Raw genomic sequence first — 25,874 nt, forward strand, 5'->3', positions numbered from 1 at the left:
AATTATTTCTTGACTGGCCAAATTCATCTGCAGTGAGCCACAAATTTGCCGTCAGTGACGTAAATGTGATCCAAATTCCATACACATCAAGCTTCACCCTGTGATTTCACTAATGTTCTGCTTTGTGAAGAAGTCCTCAGCTGCTTGTCTGTAGCATAGGACCAGTTTTGTATGCAAAGGCAAATCAAATAAATTATGCCACCCTAGAAATGTAAGAAAAAAAAGCTAAATCTTTTCAGAGTTTACAATAAATGAGTTTTCTGTGTGCCCCAATCATATTCACCGGATATATTTACAGTTCATACTTAATTTGATTACTCCCTTTTAATACGTAGACATAAAAGTAAAGAAGATCAGTGTGTTAAGTACTCTTCATCCCAGGTCTCAGCTGCTTTACCAGTGAGGTCCCTTCGCAGTCAGGCACTTCAGAGCCAAGCAAACGTCAGACTTCACACACAAAACACACAGGCTGGTGGGAAATTTAAAACAGGCTAAACAAATACAGCACTCCAGCGAGTTTTTATATCACATAAAACATCTGCTCTCCATTTGCATGACTTCAGCATGCCTGACGAAGACCAAGCGGGTTTTTGTAACTCGTGCCACTTTCCCACATGAACTGTGGCGCTGGTGTGGTCAGTTCACTGCATCTAGTGGTAAAGCTACGCAATTACACAACCTTGTAGCATCACTCTTGGCCTCTGAATAAGCCGTTTCATTCATTTCACTTAAAATTTATTCTTTATATAACATATTAAGGTATTATATTTAGAATGAACATTGATTTTTTTTGTGATTTTATTTGATTTGTTCCACCCTAGGCTGAATTTTTTTTTTTTTTTGAATTTTTTTATATGTCTATTTTTTATTTTTTTTAATAAAACAATGTGTTTGGAAATAAAAGGAGTTTGTATGGGTGATGGTGGGTAGGTTGAGGGGTATAAATAGAGACTATTATTACTGAGCAATGCTTTGCAGCCTTGCTCTCCTGATAAACAGCTGTTTGGACAAGCCAAATACCTATTGTCTGGTTCATTTGAAACACATTTCTTGGAAACAGTCTGGGTTGGTTTATTTGCAGTCAGGCATTTCTAAAAATAAACAAAGCAAATGAAGGTTAATAAGACCTGTCATCTCTCAGAAAGACACTGTTTATTGTTACAATGTACCCAAAGACAGGTAAATGTATTAAAAATTGGAACTTTATGGCAAGTCCTAAGAATTTAAACAGAAAATTACTAACAGCATAAGATCAGTTTTACTAAGAGATAAAACTGTTATTAGTGTTAAATTTGTTTTATGAACATGAAGATAACTTTGCACCGCATATATCCTTGCCAGATTAATATGATTAATTTTCAATTAGTGCAGGCTTGCTTTTGATTTCATAGACATTTAAAATGGCTCATCGCCGCCCCCTTGCGGCCACAATAAATTCATTTTCCTTTGTATTAGAGAAATTGACGTAACAAAGCGGCACAATGGATACGGCTATGTTTTATTTCTACACATGATATTAGTTAGTAATTATTTGCTTCGAGAATTAAAAAGAAAATCAACTCAATATATCCCCACATCCCCCAAAGCATAACAAATACTATGTTAAATTAAAGAGTAGAACGTTTAGGATATTGTGTTAGTTGCCTACATAATGAGTTTATGTTGGTACTTGAGTAATCACAGGTCAAACTTCAGGAATATCAGGGAAATAGAAAAAAAATAGAGTGAAAGTTTTAGTAGATGTAAGAAACAGTTTTCTTCACGCTTCTGACTGGAACATTATAATGTGTTGTTAAAGCAAGGGTCGTTCACTAAATAAATCGGTTCTACCTGGATTAAATTAATTGACCGGTGCATGTATCCAACTGTGGTGCGCAAAGCACTTAACTCCACTTATGTGCGTCGGCTCCAGGGTGCACATAAAGCGGGTTACTGACCTGCCAGTTTCCGCTCCCTGACATTCTTCCAGAGTAAATCCCAGGCTTTGGACGTGGAGTTCCGCAGCTGCTCGCTGAAAGACCGCCGGAGCTTCAAACTCGCTGAGTATCTTTTAGAAGTCATCTCAAAACCTGAACTCCGGCATATTATAATCCGCTTGTTACCTCAAACAGGTTTTTTAAAAAAAAGTTTTCAAAAAATGAAAAAAATAAAAATAAAAATAAAAAGAATCACGCCGTCCCGGCTTTAAGTTCCTTTTTATTGCATCGTCAACGCCGGTAAATAGTTCCTGAACATTTTCAAGGGGAAAAAAAAAAAAAAAAAAAAAGAAGGAAATATATTCCTCAAACTTAAGCGGAAATAAATTAAACTAATAAAATTGAGAAAGAGACAGGCTTTCACACTGCCCCCCAGATGTGCGTGTGTGTTCCTAGGTTTATTGTGTGGATAGTGATTTACTCAGAGACAGCCGTGATGCCTTCACGTACCGAACGAATCATAGGGATTCCCAGTTCACTATATTATGATCGGTTAGAATGTACTTAGTGTCTTGGTACTGTTATATTACGCAAGGAACAACAAATGATCTCACAACCCTTGAAGTGTATATTGAAGAAAAGCTCAGTAGACCAAAGATTCTCTTACGTTTTCAGACAAGAAGGTCTCTCAAATCTGTGAATATCAGGTTTTTCAAGTGTATTGAAATTGTTTAAACAGAGATATAAGAGGGATTGGACTTTCTTATATTTGGCGAAAAACAGACGATTTTTTTTAATCTATTGCCTTTCTTTGATTGATCGAAGGACATGATATTTATTTTAGCTTTTACTCAGATATAAAGATTACCGATTTCAATTTGATAAAATCAACAAAACTTTCCCTTCAAATCAGAGTTAAGGATAACACTTTAATTGACGGGGTGTGAATAAGACTGACATGACACTGTCATAAACATGAAATGACAGCTGTCATGAACATGAACGAGTCCTTATGAATGTCTATGACAGTTGTTATGAAGTGTCATTCGGTAAATAATGACACTTCATGACAACTGTCATAGACATTCATAAGGACTCGTTCATGTTCATGACAGGTGTTATGTCATGTTTATGACAGTGTCATGTCAGTCTTATGCACACCCCTTCAAATAAAGTGTTACCGAGTTAAGTAATTTGAAAGTCATAGTTTCTCCCCAAAACAGACCTTAATATCTAAATTTGTTTCCTCGTGTATTAAAATAAGCGGATTGCACTAAAAAATAAACAAAATGTGAACTTAAATGCCTGGTGATTTGACCTACTTCTTAAACCTGTAGTTTTTGAACTCTGAGCTGAAGCAGAGTTAGAATGGATCTAAAGTCGTCAGTTCCTAGATCATAGTCATCCACCTGATCACTATTCATTTAAGATTTACTTTGCAAATACTATTCAAATTAATAAATACACTTCATCACTACATGTACTTGTACAATTTCAGCTTCTTTGATTTTCAAAAGTCTAAACTTCTGACTTAAAAGAAAGCCAAGTTCTACCTTAAGTACTTCAAGGCATCACAGTAGCAAAACCATTTGACACCACACTGAAATAAATACACACAAATGTTTGACTGTCTTGAAACAACTTTCAGTATATAAATTACTTCCTGTGTCTTTGATTGATCGCACTTTTACAAATGTATAATTTGGCAAATTTCCTCATCATTCATATGTAAATCCTTGGGACTCAATTGTCCTTTTCTCAGGCTCCTGGGGTAGTGAACCCTTATAATATTTTTTCTTTCTCCTCTGAAATGTTCCATGCTGCCATGTGTGACTATATACTATGTATGTTCAAGATCTTTAGGATTATGCCGCTTGTTGCTTTAAATATTGATTAGAGGTCAGTGAGTTTTCTCTGGATAAGTTAGAGCAAATCAGCTCTTGAACAGTGGCACGGATTCAGTTTCAGGACCATTTACTTTTGTTATTACAAAAGCTTGCACCAGAAATCCTGAAACAAAAGAAGGCCTTTGCTCATGCCTGAAGAATAAACATCTTTTTTTTTTTTCTCTAAAAGCCTACGGCTAAGGCTGCCTGCAGGACAACTGCACCAATAATCGTTTTACCAGAATTGTTTTTGGAATTTCTTTTCTATTATTGTATGCCCACGCAGGCCGTCATGACCTGAGTCAAGTCATATGATATCAGCTGAAAACATTATGTGGGCACCAACTAGTATTACTGTGATAATAGGTTAAAGCCTATTAAAAAGACATGGAGTGAGTGGGTGAAGATTGACAGCTTCTCAGATGAACAAGCTAAGGCCAGTTTTTTAGTGTCAGTATGACGATCTGGTGTGTCATTTCAAGAAGAAAAAAAAGGACAAATTTTTGTATCTGAGAAAGACAAATGATTAAAAGCAGAACAGAAATAGACACTACTGAGAAATATATCGCTACTTTGTTTTGAGAGCAAATACAGGGATCTGTCCACGGGTCGTTTGTGAAAAAAAGAATACCTGAGCTGATAAAAATGAGATATTGCATAGACAATGAATCACATAACAGTTCCAATTTTATTATATCTGCTCTGAAAAGTGTTGTAAAATGGTGGCTGAAACTCGTCCCAAGATGACTGAGTCATGCACTTCTTAGGTTTTCTTGGAAAAGTTTGTTCTAAGGGAGTGGTGTCCAAAGTCACTAACCAAGAACCAGTTGTCCTGCATGTATTAGGATGTATGTATTTGATTTGTATTAAATCAAACAATGGTTAATTGCCAGCTCCTTGAAAAACTCCATGAGGTGGCAATTTAACAATTTGATCCAGCTGTGTTGGAGCAGGGAAACATCTGAAAATTGAACCCGTCAAGGACTGGAGTTGGACACCCTTACTTTGGGCTGCTCAAAAAGAGAATCGGACCAATTTGTCTGACCTCACATCGAAGGAAAACAAAGTGGATTTTGTTCTGGCTATGGAAGAGTATACCAGATCTTTACCCTGCGTGGGGATCATGGGAGTTACTGTAATCAAGTCAACAGAGGTTTTGTGGATCTGAAGATAGTTTGTTACCGAAACATATTGGGGTCTCCAGGAATCACATCATACACCATCATGGTTTTTTTTTTCTTGGTTCTTCTACCTGATCTTTGACTAGCAGAAGATAATAGATAGCTGGATAATCTTAAAAAAACAGACTGCATGTTTTTCCCATGAAGCAAACCTTTAAAAAGTGCTCAGTCACAGTAGAAGAACTAAACTATTCTCAGAATGATTCTTGTTTAGCTGGATCCAAGTGATTCTGTCTCAGATGGTCACAAGATAGCCAAATTAATGTGTAAAGACCGGATGCCATGGACCAATAGGATCACACACGCACACACACACACACACACACACACGCGCACATACACACACACGCAAACACATGCCGCACAGTTACAGCTGGAGGGTAAGTCAAGCACCATTTTGGAAAATGGTCACACCAATAAGAGAGACAGAAGTCAAAACACTGTATGTCAGCAATACATTTTCTATCTACCTCCCTTCTGAGGCCCTTAACTAATCATTACATCACATATCTCTATCATCAAGTTAAATTAACGTTGGATATCCTTTGGAATGATATGGGCTGAAAACAGGATAATAAAGTTGGACACAATGTCAAGCTGCAAAGAGAGCCTCAATAAAGGTGGGAATGGAAACACAGACTGACAGGAAAACACCATTTCTGTCAACCCAATGTGCAAAGGTGACAGAAGTAAACACAGCAGCGAGGTTCTGACCTCCAGTATGAATCACCAGAGGTCCTGTCACTGTGCTGCTCCTCCTGTATGCCCAAATATCTTGCAGGATAAAGATGATCCTTATCAGGCTGAAGATCATATTAACCAAACAATGTCTCAGCCTCAAGAGCAGTCGCTGGCAGTGGAAATAACAGCAGATGCAAGGGAAGGAAACATCAGTTAGCTTGGGAAAGTTTTCCCTCCACTGACTCACCCTTTTGTTTGTTTTGGCCAGTTGGCTTCCAGAAAGCACTCGTTTCCCTGAAAAACTGGACATTCTCCTGATGATTTTTCATCTGCTCTTTCTTGTCTCTACCCCCTCTCACAGCTTTGATTAACGCATACAGATGAACTGATATTTACTTGTGAACAACTTATCTACTTTGCAGAGTTTCTAAATGTGTGTTGCCTCCATTCATGTCTGATGACTGATGTGGAATGCTTATCCTGTGGCTGCTGGGGGAAAATCCCAGATGTGAGGAAACCGATTTCTCCTCCATGAATGGGTCATGCTGTTGGCCAGGAGGTCTTACACCAGGCCCCCTTGAAACGTCTGGGAGACTGCACTTCCCAGCCTAATGGAAACAAGGATCGGGGGAGCTGGGAGCCGGGGAGATCTCTCTTCCACCTCTATCCCAGTCCCTGAGGGCTCATCGTACGCATGTGCTATAAATTTCCTGACCATATATTCCCAAATGGACTTCGTTTTTCCAGAGGAGCCACACATGTGGTATATATCTGACTTTAGGTTGTGTGGTTGGGAAAGGAGGAGCTGACTTTGGTCCCAATGCATTAAAGTTGCCACTAATTCTGTTTTGTTAGTGGGACGTCAATTATAACGTCACGGTTTCTTCTTTTAGTACAGGCTGTGCTTTATAGACTCATTCATATTCAAAATGGAAATCAGGTCTGCACAATCCATTTCTTCAAAATTCTAATTATGAAGTGCAGATTTTTTACAAGCGCTGACATTTCTGATATGACTTCTTTGACAATAAAGTAAATAGAAAAAACAAACAAACAAACAAAAAACATGTCAAGGACGTAAAGCGTTTAAAGTTTGTGGCATTAACATTTGCATAACGTAGCTTGAAAAATGCAAAACTGCCATGACAAGCTTTTATGTGGCCATTGTTTAATTGAATGACAAAGCATGTAATGCTGTCAGTTCAAAATCTGTTAAGGCTGCGTAGCTCACAAAAAATGCATGGGAAAACATTTCAACCACTGTTCTGCACCTGGTTTCTATTAGAGCAACAAGATTTTAATCACAGAGCTACAATTCCCTCAGCATTTTGTTTTTTGGTATTCTCACAGATGTAAAATATAATACCGTTAATCAAATTCAGATCTTTGTAAAGCAAGCTTTAGTTCTCCTTTTCCACAATGAATTAACTCCTAAGGATGCACGGCACACATCACAGTTTATTTAAGCGCCATAGAAATCAACAATGCATAGAGATGGCAAGATAACTGAATAAATAACATTTAATGATATTCTGAGGGATGACATAAGCCAATGTGAATGAAGTCCAAACAGGAAGTTGATGTTTATGTTTCCTGAGGATTTTTCCCAGGGAGAAAATAAAGTTAAGTGTCTGACCAAGAGCAAAAACAAAACAAAACAAATAAAAAATAAAAAAAAAAACAGCTGCTTGAAATTAAACCTACAGCATGAACTTACAGTTTTCTATCCAGTGGAATTTCTCTTCTATGTTCCACAAATTTTCCTCCAAAGGACTGAATTGAAATGACAAATACTATATTTTGTCTTTCACAAATCATTTATCAATATTTTTGAGAGAAAATCCATTCATAAAGTTGATAAACAATGTGTTATACATTATGCGCTTCATAAAAAAGAAAATAAATAGAAAAGTTAACATCACAAGCAGATTTTGAATGAATGCTTTAGGTTCTGTTACTTTCCTTGGATGAGTCTCTTTAGTGTTTTATGTGGTAGAGGTAATTTTTACAACCTCTTATTCTGGCAAAGTTAGTCTACTTTATCTATGAAAACTACTGTGTATACGAAAGGCTGCATAAATTAATTTTCTAGACATTTCTACAAACTAACAGATACTTTTCTTCTTGGTGCAGCTTCAGACACTTTTGTAAGTTGAGAGGCAAATACCCAGAGATTTGATGAAGTTCCAAGAGTAGAAATTTGCAGAGTTGTGGGAGATTGATAGCAGACAGTAGTTTACGCCATGCAGCTGCACATGCTCTCATCGGGAACAGTCTGCCAAGACACCAGTGTGCAAGGATGAACACGAGGACTGTTTGTCTTTCTGGTTAGAAAGCAGTGTAACTTCTCACAGAGCGTGACATGACTAAACTTGTAGCCAATAGGTACTATTCTGTAACCTTTTTAAGTCCATGTAATTGACAATTTCTATTTTCCGTTCTGTTTATCTCACTGGTGACTGTAGAGTTGTAATAATCCATCCAGTTCCCTGGAGGATACTCAGGATATACAAGAATTAAAAAAAAGGAAACTTTTTAATATTTTGAAACAAACTGGAGATCCCCAGAGTATTCTGAATGCGGCAGAACCAGATATTTTACTTTTCACAAGGTCACTGTCCTCTTTTAGTTTATTACATATTTTAATAACTGCTCTACTAAAGGTTCCAAATTGTCAAATAATAACTAGTCTAATTAATGTGAATATAAGTGATGGTTGCAAAAGTGTCAAGCATGCAGTATCCTGAAGTGAGTTAAGCATTAAGACAGCAGAGTATGATATTTGGTAATGCTGCTGCTGGGTACTTCCTGCAATATCTGAGTTGCAGTCATGTGAGCTTGCAGTAGCAAAGCACAATGTGCAAAATACATAACATGCCCACCAATGCCTCCTGATGACATTTCTTTCATATGGTGCTTTTCATACACACTGTTTATATTTTGTATAATGAGCACATCATGGTTCGTAATTTTGGCAAGGACACTTTGACATGAAAAGATGGAGAGAACCGATGTGATCATTGTACGACAGTCTGTGTTAAGTCAGCTTGTCAGCTTACAACAACCAACTAATCTATTTTAAACACAACCTCATTCCTTCAGCATAAGTCCTGTTTTGAAACTGAGACACAGATAAGCCTACAGGATACAGGAAACCTGCTCCGATTTGTCTTGCCACCCTGCTTTGATTATTGAGCCAGATTGTTTAATCACATCTGAAACCACAAGAAAGCGGCATCGGTACACTGACCCAGGACAGAACGTCTTTAAACAGCATGCTGTGGTTATTTTTTTTGTTATCTGAGTGCAGGTGGATGCGCACAGCTATGTAAAGCTCCGGTCGCCTTGCTTCACTGCAGAAGGACAGACCTTGGTGTGAGCTGTTCCATGTGCTCTGTCAACCTGAGGACAGAGAGGCCTGGGGCTGGTGGGATGGATTTGGATTAGACTTTCTGCCTCCCTGCAACATCTGGAATCCCTACAGTTTCTGTGGGAAACCCGTGAGGCCACTGAAAGAGTCAATGAAAGAAGCTGACTCTGAAGAAGTAAACAGTTTTTATGTAGAACCTTACACGGAAAACAATGACAAAGTTCTTAACAATGAAATATAATAACAGAACTAAACATCTTTCACCTGTTAATAAAAGCACCGAATGTGAAAAAGAGTTGTTGTTTCAGAAACACAGACAGAAAAACACAAAATGTACATTTCTTGTAGGATTTTAGTTTTACTTGTGTGTAAAACTAAAAAAAATAAAGACTGTATCTTTGAATACTGAGACTGAAAAATCTCAAAAATATGTTAAAATAAATCAGGCCGTCTTTCTGTTATTTTCTTTTTAGCGCAGATAAGTAATTTAAAAGAACAACTATTTCAGATTGCTTTTTGATTACTATCAACGTCACTAATGTAATTAGACCAAAAACAGACAAGAAAAAAAAATGCAGTGGTTTATTTAAGCTTAGATATTTCTAGTAAACAACTTTGTTTTTAATTGCCAGTCAGCCAATGGTGGCTTTGCACATGTGTGAATTATTTGCAGTTTGGACCCAGATGGAACTGGCCTCCCTCCAGATGGAGACGGGGCAGACGTACGAGCCCTCAGCCACTTGTGGCAGCTTTGTGACAAGGGAAGTGCCCTCTCCAAAGGTTTGCAGTAACACAAGAAAATGTCAGCAAAACAGTTGATGGTTGCTTAAAAAACCATCACTGCAGAAAATTTGTTAAATATAGTGTCAAAATGACTAGACTAGCAACTGTGTTTCATCCAGAAAAGGTGGAAGCATGTGATCACAGACTGTTGATTTGTGGACAAAACTGAATTAAAGTACGGTATATTCCTCTCACTGCACACCTCTGTATTAAATTCTTCTGCCAGTCCCTGGTTCATTCATTCTCTAAGCAGGGAAATTGGAGCTGGAAAGTTTGCTATTACTACTTTGTCTTTTGGTGGCCATTGTGTCATGTGTTGATGCGTGATGTGTGTGATGTGTTCATGAATCCAAATGTTTTCATTTCAGCTATGTGCTCTGTTGCTTTGTGCTGGGTTTTTGTTTTAGCAGATTTTTCACTTTTGGTCAAGGAAATAAATACAAGCTACAAGCCTAGACACAACTGAAAAGGAGCAGTTGTAAAACTAATGATATGTGCCCCTTAATTAAGTTGCCCTGTGGACTGTTTGTTGTCAAGCAATAGGAGCCCCGAAGCTGCTTGTCCCTTCCTGGCTCATTACTTCCCAAATCTTGCTTCTGTATTTCCTTTTATGTGGCAGTTGAGTGCTGGACCAACCTAGTTTGTGTCACTTCTCACATAATAGTCCCACACACTCACACATGTTCCCTGTTAAACTGGACTGCATCCTCACACAACGTCCCAAGTCTCCTTCCACTTACTTTACAAATCCCAGGCCTAAATTCCTCACCAGACACACACACGCATAAGCACATGCACGCACATGCAAAACTTGGACTTTTTAGAAAAGCTGCACCATAAAGAATTAACTGGCCGCTTCATTTCCAATTGGCAGAATGGAGTAATTAGGAATCTGAAGTTTAAATCAGTTTCCTTTAATTGGAAAACATAAAATTAGTAGAATTAAGCAGCAGTGTGAAGTTACACGACCCACAATGGACAGATGATTTATACTCAGAAATAATTCATACCAGGAAAAGATGGAAATTGTTGAACATGATGACCTCAGGAGCCTGGAAGAAATTATTAAAAGGCATGGCCACAATAATTGAGATGAAAATGTTAGAACATTTCAGAACAGGTTATCCATATAGTTCTCTAATGTTTTCCCAACCTTGACAAATCACTGTATATAAAAAGAGAAGTCCAGAAATACAACCAGGCATCTTTTTTCCCCCCGTCTTTTTGCTTTCCCTGTCAAACCGCAAAGCTGGCCTCTGCACTCAGGAAACCACAAGTCATTTTCCATCTTTCCATGTGTGGAATTTTTCATGCGCTCATCATGGCAGTGCACGAGCTTCGTATTCTGAGCTGCATGCAGAAATGATAAATTTAGAGCATGATGTCACAGACCTGGCACCTGTTCTTCAGCAGTTAAATGGGAAGAAAATATATTGGCACTATCCAATGAAAATTAATTTTCCCTGCAGCCTTAAATCAAGAGGTTCCACAATTCCCAGGTTATGTCTTCATGCTGAGCTGACCAAAATGGTCTGCCATTTTTTTTTTTTAATGTGAGGGTAGACTGATGTGCTCTGTTGCAACTTCTGTTTAATCCAGTTTTGCTCTATTGCCAAAACAATTGGGGTCAAATGTGCAAAATAAATAAAGACAATACTAATCATAATAATAATTATTATTAGTTCTAATAATAATTACATAGAAACAAAAATGCCAGCATTTAAAAGACATTTGACACATCAAAAACTTAAAACTTCCATCCTTAACTTATGCTCAAACCTAAGATGAGAGATGATATACATATTTGTTTTCCATATTCACATAATAATAATTTAAGTATCTGGTCGCAATATTGTCCATCACAAAATTCTGCCCATTTTTGGTAGCATTTCTTCCAGGACTGCCTTGTGTTTAGCATCAACCATCTTGCTATCAACTCTGAGTTCCCCAAATTTATAATAGAATGATTTGGATAGAAATAATGTGTTAAAACTGTCCAAATACAAACCTTAATTCAATTGAGAATATATGAGTTTATGTTCATTGATCATTTTCAACAAATCAAAATGGAGTTAAACTATTTTGCAAAGAAAAACTGACAGAAAAATCATCTACAAATCTGGTAGAGGTGAAAAGAAAATCAGATTTGCTTTCATAATTGAAGTCTAAAATGGTCCTCTAAAGTATTCACAGCAGAATCACATGTGGCACATATTTTTTTTATAGATTTTACCTTTTCAGGCACTTCACATTTATTCATTTCTTTGTGTCGTTCTCTTTTTCTCATGAGGTTTCAGACCATGTCCTCTGCTCTCAGTGTACTGTGATGGAGCATTGGGGATGTTTATATTAAAGTCTCTTAGAGGACTCCAGAGAGACAGAAAGAGATTGCAGCTGTGGGAGGTCACAGTGGGCCTCCGCCGTCAGTGACCCTTAGCAAGACTGAAGCCCTGAACTTTAAGGACAGCTGAGACGCACACAAGAGGCAAAATACAGAACGAACGACATTGCTAAGACACAGACATTATGTAATACCCACTGGTGCTTTCTTTCTTAACTGGAACAGAGATTGATAGTGTACACAAAGGGCACATCAGAAGAGTCAAGGCACAGGGAGAGCAGCTCTTGTACAGGAAAATGTCACGACAGAACATACCTCAAAAAAACTTGTAAAATGTCAAAGTGTTTTAGTTACAATGCTGCTTTAGTTATCAAAAACAATTAGGGTTTGTTTTATCATTTCCTTTTCGATCCTGCAAGAGGGAAATTCAACTAAATTCGAAAACACTGCAGTGTGCCTTTAGAAAAAGGCCATTTTTTCTAAAAGTATAGCCCACTGATCCAGCAACAGTCCAGCTTCCACCATCACAATCATGCGCATAGCAGCCTAATTATTAAGAGATGTATCATTCCTGCAACAAAAATGTTGCTGTTTTTTCAAACTGAGAAGAAAACACGCATTGAACATGCTGTTGAGGAAGAATATTTATGTCCAAGATTCACTTTTCCGTCCACTGGTTTTCCCTTCTGCCAAAAATGCTTCACTTAGAAGCGAAACATGCTTATAAGACAGAACGCAACCCTAAAATACAAATTGACAAAAAGCACAAAAGTTCTTCTTGGTAATCAATAATAACTGGCTGACATTTCACACTCACTGCCATGGATTAAAAAGAAAAGCTAAAACACGCTCTTTCCACGTTTTCTACAGCTTTTCCGTTTTTAGCCAAATGCTGGTGCACTATGTCCGAACAACAAGGGGCTTTGCATTCCTCTCCTCACAAACAGACAGAAGTCTCCAAGGGATTCACAGAGTATCCTCTTTGTTTTACTTTTAATCAGCAGCTTGAGATTTCCACATTGAGAGTAGATTAGCATATTTATTCAGAGGGAAGATCTGGGGAAATGCGCGGAGGCTGGTTGAGACCGCAGAGGCCAAGAGGGAAGCCTCTTCCTGACAGTTCTGGGCCACAGAGTGCTGGTTAAGCTGCACGTGTCTTATTTCCCCACTGACTTGCTGTGGGATGGTGATGTTTATCATAACAAAGCACATGAGCATGTATTTATGCAAATTTGAATTCGTTCAGTTCTGCACAGCTGCTTCTCTTTGGACACCGTCGCATTCATTTTGGTGGTCTAAATTAATGTCTGAAATGTGTCAGAACGCTCGCAAAATGCATGCTATCTATGGAGAAATCACTGCAAAATATCAAGTTAGTCAAATTTAAGTCAGCATGCGCATGTTTGATTCTGTATCCTAAATCTATGCCTCGTATCTCTTGTAGAAATCCAAGCTTTAGGTTGCCTCTGAAGTTTCATTAATTCGAAGATTAATGTCAAGACAGCCGGTTTTCATGCATGAACATAATTGCCTCCTATCACCAGAGGAAGCCATTAATTTTTGCGCTGAAATTAAAGAGGCTGTGGGGAATAGATTTCCTTAGATAAATTTCACAGTGTGAGAGTAAATGAGGAACCTTTGGCTGTTCATGTGCTGAAAAGTTAAAGACGCTGGGTTAACGTTGACGTTAAGTAATGTCTTCAGAAAATAAACCTTTTAAATTGAGGTTTGGGCATTTTTCCAAACTTGCATGCACATCTTTTCTGCGGATACCCAGGCGTAGCTTTTCAGTTGAATAATTATATTTTGGGGGGTGGTTCAGGATAAACATTAGGTTCAGAAGGTTAAAAGCACCTTTTTTTTTTTTTTACTAGAACATGTTAGTTCATGTTTTATGTTACAATTCATTAACTCATTTTTAAATGTTTATCACCAGAGAAGTTGTATTTTCATTGAAATTAAATTACACACACAAAGTATAATATGAACCGATTAGGTGACTGAAATGTTTGTAAACCACACTATTACATTTTTTTTTTCTTTTTGTAAAAATTTTTTACCACTTTTTATTGGTCAGTCGAACAAAATCCAAATGAAATACATTAAATTTGGGGTTGAAATGTTACATAATGCAATAAAAAAAAACTGTATGAATAGCTTAGCAAAACAGTATGTTAACATTTTAAAGAATTTGACCAAAGCACTGATCAAGATGGTCAAAAATGATGATTCAGAGAGAAATTAGAACAAAGAAAACCATTGCTTGAAGCTAAAACTGAACATTTAGGAACCTCAATAGTAACAGCAATTCTTCTCCTGCAGCTGTTTTGCTGTTTTGGAATTCATCTTCAGGAATGTGGGTTTTCTTTTTCTCCCTCCTGGACAATATCAACTTAACAGTATGGACAGTGTTATTATGGTCGATAGTGAGAACCATCTGGCTGTCCCGTAATCATGTCTTAAAAGAGGTTTCGACAGCTCAGCCGTAAAATCCAGCCAGAAAAAGAGAAGAAAAAAAATCACACCTAATATGTCTGACTCTCTGCCAGCTTTGTCCTTATATTATAGCGTTATTCATCTCCAAGTCATTCTATCATTCGTTTAAGGTTAAGACCACATGTATAATCTATTTACTCTCAAAGTAAATGAAACTGACAGTGACACGGTCTGCGATCTGGTTTTAAATAATCAGAATAGAATTATACAAGTATGTTGATAAACATCTCAGTTTCCCTCTTCTCCCCCCCCGATCAAAAAAAAAAAATCACTTGGCAGAAACTCTCAGCAAAGATCTCATAATTCAGCAGCAGACCTCACGTTAGTTAACTGCTCCATAAATATTGTATCGATTTTTTTGTTTTGGCTTTTTTTTTTTTTTTTTGCCTTGTTTACTCCATTTGTGCGATAGCATCACGCACAACTGAGGTCATGTGAGATCGCAACCTGAGTCCAAAATGGCATCCACCCAACTCCCGCAGCTGCCCCCCCAAGGGCCACATCACAGCAGGCCAAATATTTCCCCTCAGCAAACCAGAAACAATGATCTGGCTCGGTGCCTAATTTTAACTGCATCCCTGTGAGCGGGAACCATATGAAAGGCGTTTAAAATAAAAGAATGTGCGTTTGGACATTCCACCAGGCTGGGAGGGAGAGAGCAGACACCTGTGACCATCAATCTTACCAACATTGTTTGGAGCTTGAGCAATGCCAGCAGGCAGGCCAGGGGACACTGTGGGATTAAGTTGCAGGGAGATTTTAATAATCTGTTAAGCTTTTAATTTACAGTACGACACCGAGATTAGGGATTCCTTAAATGATCTGACCTTGTCATGCGCTTCACCTTGCCAAAATGTTCATACACCTTTAATCTTTTCACATTTCTTCATGACATCGACAGCTACGAAAGCATATTCCCGGGTGTTAGGAGGTAGAAACAAAGCTGTATATAACTGCGAATTAGGAAGAGTATGAATCATTTATTTTTAGAAGCAAAAATCTGAATAGTGTGGTGTAACTTGGTATTGAGTCCCCTTTACTGCGATAGCCCTAAGTACATTTTTTGCAACATCTGTTCTTAGAGACTCCCTTCACAGCCATGCACCATCTTGCCTTGTGATCATAAAAAATCACAATAAAATACATTACAATACAATTTGTGAATGTAACATATTGGAATCTGAAAAAGTGCAATGGATGTGCTTTTGCAAGACACTGTTAGATTTCAATGATTTTCAGTTGTTCACAGTTTCTAAACGCCGAAGTTTAGTGCGTTAGATAACAGGCCTGTCTTTGATCAATGATTCAGTCACGGTGAATAGAGACAGATGCCAACACACTCGAATCAACACAGCCATCATCGATTTGAAGCTTCTTTTTCTGTTCAGTTTTTCCTTTAGTTAATCATTTGTACCTTAACAGCCATTCAGCATCACTGTTGCAAATGCAAATGTGCAGATGTCTGCGGCTTCCTGTTAAACTAGCCAGCCATCTATTTAAAAAGCAACTCTGTCTTAGATCCATTTATCCAATCCCTTGATAATTAAATTTTCTCCAGCAGCTGTCCAAGGTCACTGTCTGCTATCCCAACAATCACCCTGCCCATCAGTCTCAGGCTCAAAGCATAAAAAGGTATTAGATACATATTTAGTCTTTCAGCTCTCCCTAAAAAGCGCACATTTGTGGAAAATAAATTCCACAAAAAACATTAAGGTTTAGAGGTCAACTCCAGTTTTCTCTACACTCAGGCAGCAGCAGGAGCTGTAACATTTTATAAAGCAACATGAGCATCACATCCCAAAACCTCTGGAAGAGAATAAAAAACATCTTACCTGCACCAGCTGCTATGGTCAGCTTATGAAACATCTGCAAGGCAGAAACAGAAGCAAAATATGATTAACTGTTGCTGAGGAGCCGATACGTACCTGCATTCTTCAACAAGGCTGCAATCTGTGCTGTGATGACAAAATCAATACAGCTTTCCCACAGCAGCAGCTAAATAACGCAGAGGTGGCGTTATTTAGCAGCTCAGCTTGCAGTGATACGGCAAAATAGGTAATATTTCAGAAATGAAATCAAAGTTTGAGGTCTATCTTGTGTTTAGTTTATGTTGTTGTAACAGAAGCTTTAGTCCAAACATTGGTTTAGATGGACTATAAGGTTGATCAATCTTTGATTAACCTCTTCCATAAAAGAAAACATAAAATGGTAAGATGGTAAAATCATGCTGTGGGCCACAGCATTATGAGGTTCTTATCTGCAGTTCTTTTATTTATTGTACTGCAGGTGACTTACAAAACCAGAAGAAAATAGCACTTAGGTGAGATTCCACATGTGCATGCTTGTCTGTGCTGTTTATCTCCGTGTTGCTCTGTGATGGACTGATGACCTGTCCAGGATGTGCTCTAATCTCACTCATTGACCACTAGATAGGCAGCATGTCTCTAGAAATCCTGCATGCAGGACCTAGGCAGGTATAGAAAGCCGTCAGAAGACTCATTTCAACTCAAATATTTCTTGTTTTGTGTACTATTTCCAAATCTGTCTTCTGTAGTCATGACATTAAATATCATCTACTCTAACCCATTTTTGGAAATTAAAACTTAGAACCCAAAACTCGGACATGAAATAATCTATATATAATTTCACTACAGTAGTTCTTCATCCAACAGTATTTATTGTGAATATTGATTGTTATTTTCTTGAGATGGTGTCACTAAAATGATTTTGGCATGTTAAATAAAAAAGGGGGAAAAAACAGTATTGATGTAAACTAGCTCTTTTTCAAAATAACGCATATTTTTTCTAGTAACTTAAACAAAAAAAGAAAAACAAGATGTCTCATGTGATTGTGGTTAAATTTGTAGTTAATTAAAAAGGCAATGCAACCCGGAAAACAACAACAGTGTTTTTAGTTTAGTTTTTTTTTTTTTTTTTTTTTTTTTCTGAGGAAGAGTTCCAGAATGTTTCTTCTCTGTGGCATGATGTTCTGATTTACCCACATGCTGCTCGTTGGGACCTCTTCCCTCCCAGGATGGTCGGCTGCAACGCTGCACATGCCTCATCATAACAGACAATAGGAAATCAATTTGAATTTACCAGGGTGATTGTTTTTTTGTTTTTTTCACTTTAATTTGGACAAAATTCTCTAAGTTAAATGATTTTGCATTGGCAGTGAGAGATGTAATCACCAGTGCTCCCATGAAAGCAAAAATGTTGGCAGTATTCAATTGTTTGGTTGGATGAGCATCCAACCATTTCATTTTCTTCTTTTAGCAAAAAAAAAGAAAAAAAGAAAGAAAAAAAAAACAACAATGAGCCAAATAGCTAAATTTATGAAGATAGGTGAACTTTGGGTGAGCTCAATGTTAGCCTTAGACACTTTTGGGCCACATAATAAATGAGGTCACAGAACACAATGCCGCTGGCATGCCATTTGTAACTTATTTAAAAGGAAAAAGATTAAAAGCAAATAAGCTGCCACAGTGAACACATTTTGACAGGTTTAGGAGATGAACCACCAGGGGTAGCTGCCTCAACCACTCAGTAGCCCCTTTGGTTCAAAAAACAACTTTCTGGGAGACTGAAAAACAAAGTCATAAATATCTGACTCACACTTCTATGTTTCCAATATTACATGTGCTTAAAAACACAGAGAAGTAGATAGCGACTGAGAGCAATAGCCACAACATGTCCCTCTTTAATGATTGTGCAATCTGCCAGTCTGGCAGAATTTCATCACAGATTTAAACACTTGGGACACAACTAGGATTATTATCTTTGCACTTTTAAAGGTTTCTGTCCAGGGAGTCTCCATGAACCTCCGTCAGTCCCAGACTCAAAAATAAACTCTGAAGATTAGAAGTCAGAAACCAGATGTTGCACCCTAGAGGAGGTATGGATTTGGCATGGTCTTCTCTCCCATTCTTTCTGTGCAGAAAGTATATCATCTCAGCATATCTCAAGATCTGACCTGCATTAAACACACGTCCCCCCCAATTCAGGCCAGCTGTATCTAGACGAATGACACGTGTCAAAGGTTACAGGTTGGAAAAAGTGACATCCTTCACTGAGGAGAAGAGGACCTATTTCGGGGGCTTTTATGCAACTGGAAAACTCTCCCCTTGCCTGCATCAACAAGGATGTTTATGTGGTGTGACAGGTTTGTGCGGGTGAATGATGGCTGCGGTCCCCACACAGTGACAAGCCAAAGAGGCGGAAACAGAACCAGTCAGTCCAGCTGACAGACTGGCATGCCCGTCCCCGTCAACAGCAACTAAACGTAGGAATACTTAACCCGATTATGTCTCCGTCCACTAATAGTGGAATCACAGTTTACACTGAACAGCAATAACGGGGAAACTATGAGTATTTTATATATATTGTGTGTGCTGGCTTTGACCGCAACATTTCATTTTAATGCTATTTATTGAAAACTTATTGATGAAATTTTCCACTCTGTGGTACATCCAAGCAGATGTATCACATGTTGTGATCATTTCATGTGTCTTGAAATTAGCTGGTTTTTTTTGTTTGTTTGTTTTGTTAAAATAAAATTTAAGAGATTTTCTTTCTTAGAGTACATAATTTTGCCTAATGACATTGTTATGCTGCATTTCGGTTACCTAGGAAGTGGGAACTCCGAGCTGGGTTTGACATCACACCTGAGGTAAAAGTATTCTAGTTAAGAAGACACGTTTTCTTCATGGTATTGCCATAGACATTTCTTGCAGTGCCTCGTACAAACTACATTTTAAGCTTTACTTTCCATAAGCAAACTCCACTTTTAATTTGTTCAGGTTAGAGTTGCCTGCATCACATGTAACATTGATTTTAGATGCACTCTTATATGCGCGTCTTCTAAAATAAACATGTTTCCACCAGTTTAAGTGACAAAACCAGTCTAAGAGTAAAACACACAGGAGCGGAGAGGGTTCTAAATGCAAATCCATGCCACACTCTTAAGATTTTATGTGCTAAACACATTTAAAAGGCAAATACTATTTTCCTTCCTCTTCACAATTGCACAATTTCTCTCAATCTCAATAAAATATACTGATGTTTGAAGTAGTTGACACAATTTGGAAAAATTCAAGAGCTATTACTAGTTTCATAAGTTACTAAGTCATCAGTAGAGTCAGTAGAGTCTTATACAGCTAAGATATTTTTTTGACCTGAAAGACCTGTGGTTTTCTTCCTGCTATTTGAAAGGCATTCTACATTTCCTCTGCAGGTCCCAATTTGGGGAAGAAACAAGCCTTAGTATGTACTGTAGCTTCATTCAACAATGCACAATCTGTATCATCACAAAAACATTTTGCATATCATGAAGTTGTTCTTCAGGGATGGAATGAGATGAATTTCAGATTTTAAACTTCAAAAAGACCACATGTTGCAAAACATTTTTTACAGGTAGATCAACAAGACATCTTTCAATTCTGTCAGTTCTACCAGTCTGAGCTTGTCCACCATTCTCAGACTTCAAGACTGAATCAGACTGTATGACATTATCATAGGCTGCTTCCAGATGTTCCATATGGATTAGAGAGGCCCTTATGTACGATTCATTGCTGCCAAGACAATAAAAACAAAACTTTCTCAGGAAGCAAACTCTTGATAGGCAAGACGTTTATTTATTTTTTGTCTTAATATAATTATTTTGTTTTTACTAAAAATAGGATGACTAAAATTGCATCAGCACTGAAAGGGATTTAACCCTATTATAGTCAAAGTTAGTTCTCAGCTAAAATACTCATATCTGTAACCCTTATTAGCATTTGTCAACAACTCATAAGCGGAAGTGAGTGTGTTACGCAACACAAATAATCATCTGGGTGGAACACAGTTCGCCAAATAGTAAAACATATTGAGGCAGATAATTTGCCTCAAGGAATTTTAGTAATCAAGGTACTTGAATCATTCAGTGATTTGTTACAGCCCTAGTTTCCATTACTTTGTGTTTGTAAAATATGATAAGTGTGCTTTCACTGTAAGAAATTTTCAGGAACCAACGAGATCTATCCTCCATCCCGAGTTTCAGTTGCAGAAACTTAGACCAAATCAGAAAAAAAACTGATAGATATCTACTCCAAAAACCAAAAGCAAAGGAATTGACTGTGAACTAAAAGTTGAGCTTTAAGTGGGAGATAGCTAAAGATGTCTCTCTGGTTGAATCTGGCAGACTTCAATTATTAAAGATAAGTGGATTATTACCAATTCTTGTGAAACAGAAGTGATTTTAATTCACTTTCAAAGCTTGACTGCAATGAAATTGTCATAAATGTTGGCATTTAGTAGATTATTATAGGCTTAATTGCAGCTATGTCGTTTCTGTTACTGATTTCACGGATTTTAATTGCAAACACTCCACTGCTGCATTGGGCAGAGATTTATGACCCCAGATTGAAGTGGCAGTCCGACAGGAAGGGAAACCGTTTAGCATCAGGCATAATTTACATTCAAAAGTTAAGTTTCAGAAATAAATTTCAGGACCCCATAAAATGTGCTTTTCATTCACCCTAGTAGTTGTATTCTGTATTTTCATGTCTATGCATAATCTGATATGTAATCACTCATGCCAGTACAACGGACTCTGTTTTTGTAGGATTTCTTTGGTAAATATTCTTTACTGAAGACTCATTTTTCAGCCACCTGTTTTCTCTCGACAATTGGGACATTCACCAACGCTGAGCCATGGCTATTTTATTTTAATCATTAAGTGTAACTGGAATCAAACATATACTGGTACATAATTAAAATTACTTGTCTCAAGCTCCTCATTTTTCACTGCAGCTTGCGAGAGAAAGCATTTTATGCACAAAGTTTTGAAATATCTGATGATGAGTTCATCTTCCTTTACAAATTATTTCATTCCGTACATCCCCGAATTCTTTCAATTACTCGACTGAAAAATCCTTTTAATACCCTATTTAGACTATAGCATATCTGTCTTGTATTTCAGTGATTTACAGGCATCTTAAACACCACTTCTCGAAGGCTGGTGTTTCATCCTTGGTCATACACACCTGAATCAAATAGCTAAACTGCCTACCTAACATGTAATGAAGCAATACATAGCTTCACTTCATGATAATAATAATTAGGTAGTTAAGTCAGGTGAGTTGAAGCACAGACACGTCTTGAAGTTGCAAGAAGCTGGCCCCTGAGAACATTATTTTAAGACCCCTTGTGTATGAAGATTCAATGCCAGAGTCAAGTGGTCTCAAACACTAATTTTCTCAAGCCAGGATGATGCAATTTTTAGATTTATTGCTACTTGAACACATCTGGATAAAGTAATTATGTCCAGGACTCAGATTGCATGCTTAGGAGGTAATTCAGCCATTTGACGCGAAGTAGGGATGCGTCTAACGGTGCAGTGGCACCAGCTGAGAACTGAGTTTTGACATCCATGTCTCAGTCAAACGTGGCTTCAGCATTGCTTTCCTATGCATGTGACATTGTTGCAACAGATAGGGCAATAGTTACTCTCAGCTGTAAAATACTAAGATGTGCATCTCATACAGAATCAATGCAATTTAAAAATTGCAGCATTGACAACGATATAACTTACTTTAATGCTTGGCCATGCAGACAATCTGTCTGCACTAATGAATATTTACTCCCCTCTGAATGCTTTTGGCTTGAACTAACAGTACATACTTTTTGATTAATTTGTCTAAAAATTACGTAACCACTTGGGGGCACTTCATGACAAAAGAAATGTAGTGAATTGTTGCATCGCATAACACTAAAAATTCCAATCTTACTCTCAATACACAATATTCGAACCAAAAATGCATCAAAAGCATCATGGCAGTAGCGAAACATATTAGAGATTATACAGTAGTCTTTGTTCAAGAGGTTTTGGAGAATATGTTATTTGTCACATACCTTCCTTTATTTTGGAGAAACAATTTCAGCTCTACATAGGCAAGGCTTTGATTAGCTGATTCTTACCAGGTAGTAGCACCTAGACATGAATACCAAAGGCGACATTCAGAGCTAAGCTTTCAAAAAGGACTTGTCTATTGCTGCTTGAAAAGAACAACAGCTTAAAGTCCCATAAGTCTTAAAAAAACAGCTGTCAGCTTGGAGCCGGAAACCATTTTTAGAGCAACTTACCATCTTCTTGTTTCTTGCTTTTGTCCCCGTTGACGAGCCGCATGAAGCAGAAGATGTGTCTTGGCGCCGACATTCCCTTCTGTCTGCTCTTTGGAGGACTGTGTCATTTTGGGTTTGGTTCGGCGAGGACTTTGAAGCAGCACCCCACTGCAACAACATCACAACAACAATCAAAACCAGCTCTGTCTCTGTGTGGCCAAACAGACGAGGACAGGACGAACGCAACAACGGGCAGGGGGAAAGAAAACAACAGGCTGAGGTCAGCGGTTGGGGAAGAGAAGTCTCCACTCTCAGTTCAACTTGACAGAGCTTCACAAAGAAGGCTGTATATGCAGATCTTCCTTTGAGAGAACAGAGATTATGACCTTGTCAAGTATCCCAGTAAAGACGTCTTGTCTTTGCCAGTCTCCTGCCATTAGTTGAAGCAGGTCGTAGTGAATGACTGGGATGGTTATGCAGATGCCTAGGAGGCATGTAAGCCTCTCTGAACCATTCCTAATAGACCAAATCATACAAACTCCTTTCTAACACAACAGCTCCTCTGTGCAGGACACGCATAAGGAGCTGAAAAGGCCACTTTTGTTCCTGCACACTAAGTCTGGAGAGATATTTCATGGAACACGCCACCATGAGACTGGGGTCTTTTTTTTTTTCTTTTGGAAACACAGTTTCATTCCCCCTGTTGCATCATTGAAAGTACAATAACTGTCTGTTCTTACTGCAGTCGTCAGGCTTTAGAATCAAATATCACATCTGAGTGCCGAGGGTCCACATCATAAAACAGACAGAGACAGATATTTAGACGCTCTGTATTGCTTCACTACACGAAGGTTGTTTTGTCACAGAATGTACCATCATACTGCAAAAGTCACACACGCCACAAGAGAGAAATCTACTGTACCCCTTCATTTACTGGGCCTGCAAGAGACTACTCACTGAACTCACAGGTCTTAATGGAGTCTCAAAATAATGTGGAACGCTTGTAGAAATGGTGATGGACATGAAATTCCAAACACCAGCTGCTCGCAGGTTTGGATAATCCGCCTGGATTTTGTTCTCTGCAGAGCAAACTAAATTGATTTAAGAAAGTTTAAAAGCCATGACAAAGTATGCAGCAAGGGCTTCGTAGCAATGTGTGCAGAATCAGCCATGACTGCGCACACCATAAAGCATCAAAAGTGCAGTCATGATTCTGATTTAACCCATGGAGGTCTGATGAATTTCTTACGAAAAGTGTCCCGGTACATCCTGTTAATTCTCTGTGCGCTTGTAGGCAAAACAAAGAACGCATGGGCTATGTGATTTTAAAATATACGGCCAACCTCTTCAATCACGCAATGACAGCAGATATACTGAGAGTGTGTGACATTCACCTGCTTCTTGCGCGCAATGCAAGGCGTGTCAGAGGATGATGAACTTGCACTCAGAGCTTCCTCTATGTCTTGTTTAAGCTGGTCCAGCTTCCTCATGAGCTGGCTCATTGACTCAGACCATGGAGACGTGACCTGTGGAGACTCCTGGGGGTAATCAGAGAAGGTCAGATAAGAGAGGTCAGTCAAACACTGCGACAGTTAGACTTAATCACAACTTTTACAGGGAATACGACAGTTTGGTTTCATTTTTCCTGCTTCTTTGGCATTATTTGCAAATAATTAAATCCTGCATTTGTTAATATTTACAACACAGTAACTATCTTGAAGCAATAGCCCTTTTATTACAAAGAAATTGGTAGTTATTATTTTTGATTGTTGTTTTTTTTGTTAGCATAGTGGCTGTACTAAATTAGCCAAACTGCCTACCTAACATGGTAGGCAGCTTGGCTCCCATAGATTCATAAAATATGAATCTATTTTTTTTATATTGAATGAAGTCAACAACTGCAAAAGTATACAGTTTCAACAAAGAAGTACATTAGGGGTATGACTTCTTACATGAAAGATCCTTGACAGATTTCCTCTAACTGGAAAGCCTCCTCAATATGAAATTGTTTTGAATACTGAACTTAGTGCATTATCTTTAAATAGCAAGGAAGCAACAGACCAGTCACCACTCAGCTGACACTGGACCACCCAGTGTCAGCTGACCAAGTGAGCGCTGGGAGAAAGTACCTCCTTCCACTGAATCCCTGAGGAATGATCTAAATCTGTCCCGGTCCGGTCCCTGGTGCCCTCACGGGTCTTAAAGATCACTCTGGGTCACCAAGAGGAAAAAAATAAAGTTTCCCATTTTGCAGTGTATGTCTTTCCAGCTCTGTGCTGACTAGGGAATGTAATATGTGTAACAGTGGATCAGTATATTTATCTGTCCAAACCTCTGAGTCTATTTACAAATAAAAAGGATTCTCATTCACCCTAGAAGAAAGGAAAAAAAACTATCCCTAAAAGAAATTAAACAAAGTAAAAAATACTGAGAACTATTTTGATTTGTAGTGATGATACATCATTTTATCTATTTTAATTCTTTAATTTATAGATAAAGTATAAATGTGTACATAACACTTGCTGAGAGAAAACCAAGCTCAAGATTCTAAGCCAAATGCTTGAAAACATATAAGAAGAGGAAGCTTATGGATCTTGTGAGCCGGATTGCTAATTAACCCCTGGTGTCAGACAAACAGAAACACAAGAAACAGATGCCCTGTTTTCTGGCCCGCAGTCAAGCAAAATCTGGAAGGCACTTACAAAGTATCTTTTTAGTGACATCCCCTCAAGGTGCTGTTTGGGAATGCAGACACTTCCCCTCAGAATGAGAGAAATACCAGAAGGGGCTTTGACGCTCAAGTGAGACTCTCCCCTCAATTCATTTCTCCGTTCCCTTTCCTCTATATCTGGCCCTGGGAGTAGCGCAAAGGCTCACTGCCATGGGAACTGAGCCGGTGTGAGTCATTCCATGAGACAGATGCAATGTTATCATCAGGGGATGACAAAAAGCGAAGAGACTATAACTTTATCAGCACAAATTGGACACATTGTGGAACCCCAACATAGGGGCTTTGAGATGGAAATGAGGAGTTAAGTGTGTGAGCTCTGGGCTCAGTGCCTAGTCTGTGCCACCCACTGAGAGTGCCAGAGATCACCATGGAGGTATCCCAATGTA

The 25,874-nt window shown here is 38.2% G+C and overlaps 1 protein-coding gene across 2 annotated transcripts in view; it reads right to left on the reverse strand.

The window, feature by feature from the left end:
* The window catches only part of stard13b (StAR related lipid transfer domain containing 13b), a 72,761-nt gene that overhangs the window by 40,089 nt on the left and 6,798 nt on the right, over positions 1-25,874 (reverse strand). Inside the window, exons 3-5 of one of the 2 annotated variants that reach the window (XM_015036853.1) lie at positions 24,152-24,295; positions 22,779-22,925; positions 16,487-16,520 (exon numbers count right to left, since the gene is read on the reverse strand). In XM_015036853.1, the coding sequence (XP_014892339.1) occupies positions 16,487-16,520; positions 22,779-22,925; positions 24,152-24,295 (325 nt within the window). Of the gene's footprint in view, positions 1-1,937; positions 2,341-16,486; positions 16,521-22,778; positions 22,926-24,151; positions 24,296-25,874 lie in introns of those variants that run through there. The other variant, XM_015036855.1, reaches the window with a different exon arrangement.

The sequence above is a fragment of the Poecilia latipinna genome, unplaced genomic scaffold (assembly GCF_001443285.1).
Source record: "Poecilia latipinna isolate Pla-1442-1.1 unplaced genomic scaffold, P_latipinna-1.0 Scaffold383, whole genome shotgun sequence".
Classification (NCBI taxonomy): Eukaryota; Metazoa; Chordata; class Actinopteri; order Cyprinodontiformes; family Poeciliidae; genus Poecilia; species Poecilia latipinna.